Below are 7,296 nucleotides of genomic sequence, written 5' to 3'. Positions count from 1 at the left end.
TACGGAATTACATTCTCCAGAATACAGAGGACAGCATGATCTTAGTAATAAGGCAGGATATTTATATTTCATACTAATGACATAAACATGGCAATTTCCCTGAATAAGGCCTCTTTCACCTGGGAGGCTAAAGATGGTGAATTCCCCGCCTGTCAGCAGCTCCCGGGCATCAGCTGGGCACTTAGTATGGGTGGTGAAGGGGTTACACCCCCTATGGAGTCGCATCTAAGCGCGGCCGTGCTCTCTCCTGACATGCCGCAGGTTTCTGCCTCTGGGTAAAGTCACTGCAAGTCAAGTGATGACAAATGTGTGGCTACAAACACTGCCATTCAGCTGCATATCAATGGCTCCCGAATGGTGCTTGTGACCAGCAGCCAGGAGACTGACCTGCCCGACAAGTGCACAGTTCAGCCTCCCATATGATAGAGGCCTAAAGGCAGCAGGAAGGAGTATGTAGTTAGCCTAATATGGTGTAGTCTGTACACAGCGCTCTACAAGCAGCACAAAGCACCGTACAGAGGCAGAGGCCAGGTGCTGCAACCTATGTGGCTGCAATAAGGACAGTAGACTGAGTGCAGCAGTGCTTAGTAATGTCACCTGAATCACTTTTATATAAGGCACAAATTTCAGCACCAAACCGTACCTAAAACAACAGCAGCAGCTCTGTCCCCACCCCGAGCCCCGCCCTACATGCAGCATCACAGCACATCCAAGCAGCCTTCACTACAAGTGAGGTCAGCGCAGAATGACCATGCATTGAGGCTTTGCAGCTAGCTTTCTTTGTATATAGCAGTTTTGTTTTTGATTATTTTTTTTTGGGGGGGGGGGACCAAATGTAAACCTCACAAAAAGAATTTAAAGGCTTTTAAGTAGAGCAGATTGTCCAAATGATGGTGCTTTTATTGAAGAAAAGTTACCTACAGATGTACTTGGCTAGTTTGCTTGCATGCTCCTTACTTGCTAGTAAGCTGCTCCTGTGGGACAGATCACAGACAAAGCATTCCAGCCCCCAGCCTGTGTCTCACGAATCTACAAGCAAGGGGATGGGAAAGAGGCAGGAGGGAGAGAAACACTGTGTGTAGTTCCTTATTAGTAGTCCTTAGTAGTTAAGCATTTAGTTTAAAAGAAAGAAAGCCTTCTTCAGACTCTATTCCTATTGATTGTTAATGTTAGTACATACTGTATAATCAGAAGGAATTAGAGACATTTCTTTGCAAATATAAGTGTCATCCAGATACATAAATTAGAAAGGGATCTTGCAAAGATTGTGGGGTTTTTATGGCAAATAGACAAGACTCTTGGTTTACATAACACCTACACAGACTCAAGCTGACATGGGAGAGTTTTTTTTACAGATCCTAGCCTGTTCACTGTATGCTGCTGGGGCCTGGAAACAGTTAACTGTACATTACTGAGCAGGGAAGGGGGCACTCGGGGGGGGGGGGGGGGAGGAGTCACTTGTTGCAGCTAACAAGTGATTCCTCCTTTCATGCCGCCTATGAAAGGAGGAGTCACTTGTTAGCTGCAAAGCTGCTGATCAGAGTCTCAGGCTGAGTGTCTCCCAGCATCTGAATGAGCCAGGAATAAGCAGAGAGACAGGTGATCTGCATTATATTTACACTTGTCATCTGTAACGCACAGCAGAAGCTGCTTGTCATTTTATGTGTGTGAAAAAAGGTAGTGCCAGGAAAATTGAAGCAAAACAGGTTTCTACGTGGAGCAGTTGCTCAGAACAACCAATCAGAGTGATCGATCTGGGTACCTGCTCCACCTCTGCTCAAACTTCCCTGTCATTGGTTTTGAGAAATCGGCCCCAGTGTGTTTTCAGTGGCAAAAATGCTGTTTTCTACTTTCGATAAAGATGTTTGATAGCGATAAAAATGCTTTTTTTTGCAATATTTTAAAGCTGATAATAAGCAAAAGAGAATACAAAGATCACTAAGAACTGGTATAACGAAGGATATGTTTATTTAGCAGAGCCTGGAGCTCCCCTCCAACACTGAGGGCCCGTTTCCACTACAGGTAGTCCCCGACTTACGAACGACCCGCTGTTACGAATGGCATGGATTCTGTGTTTCCATGGGAACAAGTGAAAAACATTTTTTTTTTTAATTGGACTTGTAGTTTTTGAAAAAATAGATAAAAAAAAAATTCAAAGTAAAAATGGCTTTTAAAGGGACTCCGAGGAGTGCCCGAATTCAAAAGAATACACTTACCTGGGGCTTCTTACAGTTCATCATACGCGGTGAGGTCCCGCGGCGTCCTCCTGGCTCCTCTCCTTCAGGCTCCGCCGGCCCCCGTTACCGGCGTCACCCGGCGTGTCGGGCCGGCTCCTCCTGGTTAATGTCGGAAAACCGGCGCATGAACAGACGTGTCACGCCGGCCGCCATGATGACGCGAAGCTGATGATGCATTGTGTCATTAACCAGGAAGAGTAATGGGGGCCAGCGGAGCCTGAAGGAGAGGAGCCAGGAGGACGCCGCGGACCTCACCGCCTATGGTGAGCTAGAAGAAGCCCCAGGTAAGTGTATTCTTTTAAATTCGGGCACTCCTCGGAGCCCCTTTAAACTTGTATAAGCAGGTACAGAGGGGGACACTGGAGGCACAGGGGACAGAGATGGCACAATGTTTCGACTTAAGAACAGATTCAGGTTAAGAACAAACCTATAGTCCCTATCTCGTTTGTTAACCGGGGACTACCTGTACATGCAAATTCACATGCATTTTCTGCACACAGATTGGCATAGCAATGTGTTTCAATGGACCTGTTTCCACTGTATCCAAAATTCGCAAGCAGAAAAAAATCTGGACAGCAGTGCTACAAAATTACAGATGCCGTATGGTAAGCGTCTTCGCGTTCTCGTGTGCCTTTTTGTTTATGTCAATAGAGGCAAAACACGAAAAGAAAAAGGGAAAAAAGTAGCGATTCCACATGCGAATTTGCATGCAAAAAATGGATGCAAGTGCATCCAAATTTCCACATGCATGCAGTTGCAGGTCTGGAAAATAGCATGTGAGTTTGCATGCTTGTAGTGGAAATGTACCCTTAGCCTGGAGGCACTGTCTCATTCACTGTGTCTTAAAATGAAGAAGAAGCTCTGGGTGTCATTTATTAAGGCTGTCCCTAGCTGGAGATCATTGGAGGGCATACGTGATTCAGCCAACTTAGCGTAGATTTAATAGAAACTGTCTGCTACAACGTAACAAACACTTGCAGCCCTCACCTGGGTTATATTGGACTATAACAAGGAATTGTGTGACTGCAGTTCTATGCACAGCCCCATAAGCATGTGGTAGGACGTTCAGCTGTAGGGAGACAATCACATACTGATTGCTCCTCTTTCTAAGATGGCCACCATGTCCTGCCCTATGTGAGCATAACAGCAAGCTTTTATTATATGTGTTCCCACTTATTTGAAAGTCATTGGGTATAGCTAAAAAAAATGAAGCAGATACTTACCTAAGGAAAGGGAAGGCTCTGGGTCCTATAGAGTTACCGCTCCTCTCCCGATCCCCTCTGATAAGCACTTACTCCCCCTGCTTGCACTCCCCGCCTCGGGGAACTTTGGGAGCTGAATCCTCCGGAAGACAGGCGGCTTCATACTGTGCATGCGCGAGTGCACAAGAGAGGGCGCTCACTCGTGCGCAGTATAGAGCAGCCCATTGTTTGGAGCACTCGGGCTCCTAAAGACTTCCGAAGCCTCCTTCTGCAGCAGAGAGATAGAGAGCAGTATTTGGCCAAATTGGTGGAATACTGCTTCCTGGGAGTCAGCGCTGAAGAGGGGACCGGGAGAGGAGAGGGAAGGCTCTATAGGACCCAGAGCCTTCCCTCTCCTTAGGTAAGTATCTGCTTCACTATTATTTTTAGCAGTTCCCATTGACTTTAAAGGCTGGCCATACACAACACAATGTAACTGTACAATCTTTCTTGAATCCTAAACTAGCTCTAAAGCCATCGCAAGTGGTCGTACTGTGCGTCCGCACTGAATGCAATTGGAATATATAGTTCAGTTGGGTCAACAGGATTGTGTGGTGGGTGGTCAGCCTTAACACTGGGAAATTATCATGCATATACAAGAAAAGTGCTCTGCTATACCTTCACAATTCAATAACTATGCAATTTATATATACACTCTGCACCTAAACTAACACTAAAAGGAAAACTGATAAAATGCATTACCAGAGAACTGTCCAGAGAGCACAATCCAAATCAGAATGACTGCAAAACTGAAATTATAATTTTAACATTAAAAAAAATGACCTTTTCATTACAGCTTGAAGCCAGCCAAGATTAGGGTTATTTTATAAAACTGCTAAAAAAAAGCCTATAATTCCTCTATCATGCAACCATGGCAACACGACTGCTCAACCAGGGGAACTGGAAACTGGTTGAGCGGAAGCTCCTGCTGCCATGAATGTGCGCAATCATAGTGGTCATTAGCTAGCTCACAGCCATGCTTGCCCAGTTCAAACTTGCTCATTTGCAGCAGAGGGCGCTTCTGCTGGACTGGTTCTCAGTCAGCTGCCACACCACTTCTAAATCTACCTGCTTAACTATGGGGATCGGGGGCTCCCGGGGCTGCCATGTTTCTTTCCACACACGAGGCAGTGAGCACCAGCAGATCACAGTATGGATAGCTACTGAGAGGTATACCTTTGGTTACAAGATCCATATAACTGTAGTGCAGCATTGGGGAAATCCATTTATTGTATATTCTGGCGTATAAGACTTTTTAACCCCTGAAAATCTTCTGAAAAGTCAGCGGTCGTCTTATACGCCGGGTATCATTGATACCGGGTGATACGCCCAGGGCCAGTTCAAGTAACAATTGGGCCCTAGGGCAAGATTAGCCTGGGGGCCCCCCAACAGACACCCCCCGACCAAAAAGCATCATTAGAGTCCCTTTGTCGCAGCCAAACTTCCCTCCTGGGCCCCTGAGCTGGCTGCTGACCCTCCCCCAATCACCTCCCAACTTAACAGACCCTGCATAGTCCCTGGGGAGCAACAGTTAAGATGGGGGAGGGACAACCTGGGGGCCCCTACAGGCTCTGGGGCCCTGGGGCAATTGCCCATTTTTTCCTATGGTAACTCCGGCCCTGGATATGCCCTATCCTGTTACCGACTCTCATGTCTGACTGCTGAGGACTGTGGTGAAGGAGCGCAGGCACATGTGTGAGATCTGAGAGGCAGAGAAGGAGGTAAATAGGATAGAAGGGCGGGCCAGACGGGTGAAAGAGGCGTGTTTTGTGGGCACAGCGCAATCTATTCTTCCATACAGCTCTGATAAACAGGTAGACAAGGAGAGCTGACCAATCCATTTAGGGAGAGCCGACCAATCCAACCAATCAATCGCCTGTATACTGTTCTATATAGGGCTGATCAAATCCGGATCCGGGAGATACCCGGATAGTTGCTATCCGGATATCTCCCAGTAAACCTGGGCGGGGGAGTCAAGCTTACCTGTCTGACGTCTTCTTCGTCTGTCCCTGGCGCCTCCCACGATGCAGTCCACGAAGCGGTCACGTGACTACAAACACTTCCTCCTTCCGGGTTGAAGAAGGAAGTGTTTGTAGTCACGTGATGCGTGTGGACCGCATCGTGGGAGGCGTCAGGGACGGACGAAGAAGACGTCAGACAGGTAAGCTTGACTCCCCCACCCAGGTTTACTGGGAGATATCCGGATAGCAACTATCCGAGTATCTCCCAGATCCGGATTTGAGCAGCCCTACTGTTATATACTGGGTATCACATACAGTACAGCACTTGTATCTGTTCATACATAGCACTAGTATATGTTATTTGGTGTGTGTTGGAAGAGGGGTAGTCTTATACACCCAGTCGTCTTAGATGCCGGAATATACAGTATATATGTTTTGTAAGTGGCCTTATCCTTTCATTTTTGCGTTTCTACGTACTGTGAATATCGCACTCTGCTCACACAATAGCCCCATATAGTCAATGGCGTACCGATGCCCAACAATCTACCCGGGTGATTAGCTGGTTTGGATTATTTTGACTGATTTCTTTGTTTCTGTCCGTACTCGGAAGCCCCCTGTATCTGATCCCCTTTCCCTCTCTATAGGAGAGTACATGAACCTGCAAGGCCTAATCCACATTCCAAATCTTTTTTCGATCAGAAGATGGTTTGTCAATGAACAGTCAATCAGTTGTCCATACACTGTACATGATATCTGATTTTGTTAGACTTGTGCTGTCGATCAAACTGTTCAGGAAGTGAGTCATAATACCATCTCCCCCCCCTTTCTTCCACCAAGCTGATGATGCGCATGTTCAGATACACTAAATACATTATTTTCTTTCCATACACTTAGCAACGTAAGTTGCTGTTGTATGATGTAAGGATAACGCATAATGATGCGATGAGAAGCACATACAGGTTATTTTGTGTTTGCTACTATGAAATATAAGGAAAGAAACAAAATTAAAGTGGGTGCTTATGGTATTGCTTTTTATCTAAATTCCTTCATGTATGACCACCTTAAAGGATACCTGAACTGAGAGTGCCATATTTATTTCCTTTTAAAAAATGGCAGTTGCCTGAGGTCCTGATGATCTCTTTGGCTGCAGTAGTGTCTGGATTACACCCCTGAAACAAGCATTCAGCTAATCTTGTCAGAAACGCCTGATCTGCATGCTTGTTTGGGGGCTATGGCTAAAAGTATTAGAGGCAGATGATCAGCATGGCAGCCAGGCAACTGGTATAGTTTACAAGGAAATTAATATGACAGCCTCCATATCATTCTCAGTTTACGTGTCCTTTAAAGGACAACTGAAGTGAGAAGGATATGGAGACTGCCATATTTATTTCCTTTTAAACAATACCAGTTGCCTGGCAGCCCTGCTTATCTATTTGTCTGCAATTGTGTCTGAATAACACCAGAAACCAGCATGCAGCTAATAATGTCAGATACACCTGATCTGCATATGCTTGTTCAGGGCCTATGGTTAAAAGTATTAGAGGCAGAGGATCAGTGGGGCTGCCAGGTAACTGGTATTGCTTAAAAGGAAATAAATATGGCAGCCTTCATATCCCTCTCACTTCATTTGTCCTTTACGTACAGCTACCAAACGGTGTCACAAGTACCTCAGCTATCCTCCAGATACCTTACTGTGATCCAGCTGTCTCTGGCCCACACAGGATAGAGGCCTGACTTGAAGCTCCGCCCATCCCTTCCTGCCACATCCAACCCCATGACAGGCTTATATTGTAGAATGGCTGGATGTGAAAGGGGATAAAAAAGCAGCTTCTATTATTGGATATGATCCTGACTGAT

The 7,296-nt window shown here is 46.0% G+C and overlaps 1 protein-coding gene across 1 annotated transcript in view; it reads left to right on the top strand.

The window, feature by feature from the left end:
* LOC137562376 (embryonic protein UVS.2-like) overlaps positions 1–7,136 on the top strand; it is a 46,290-nt gene extending 39,154 nt beyond the window's left edge. The window contains exons 9-11 of the mRNA XM_068273715.1: positions 109–275; positions 2,430–2,521; positions 7,084–7,136. Coding sequence (XP_068129816.1) covers positions 109–275; positions 2,430–2,521; positions 7,084–7,136 — 312 coding nt within the window. The remainder of the gene's footprint in view (positions 1–108; positions 276–2,429; positions 2,522–7,083) is intronic.
* The last annotated feature ends 160 nt before the right edge of the window (positions 7,137–7,296 follow it).

The sequence above is a fragment of the Hyperolius riggenbachi genome, chromosome 3, assembly GCF_040937935.1.
Source record: "Hyperolius riggenbachi isolate aHypRig1 chromosome 3, aHypRig1.pri, whole genome shotgun sequence".
Taxonomy (NCBI): domain Eukaryota; kingdom Metazoa; phylum Chordata; class Amphibia; order Anura; family Hyperoliidae; genus Hyperolius; species Hyperolius riggenbachi.
Note: the sequence above shows the minus strand (reverse complement) of the source record. Positions and strands in the feature narration are given on the sequence as shown.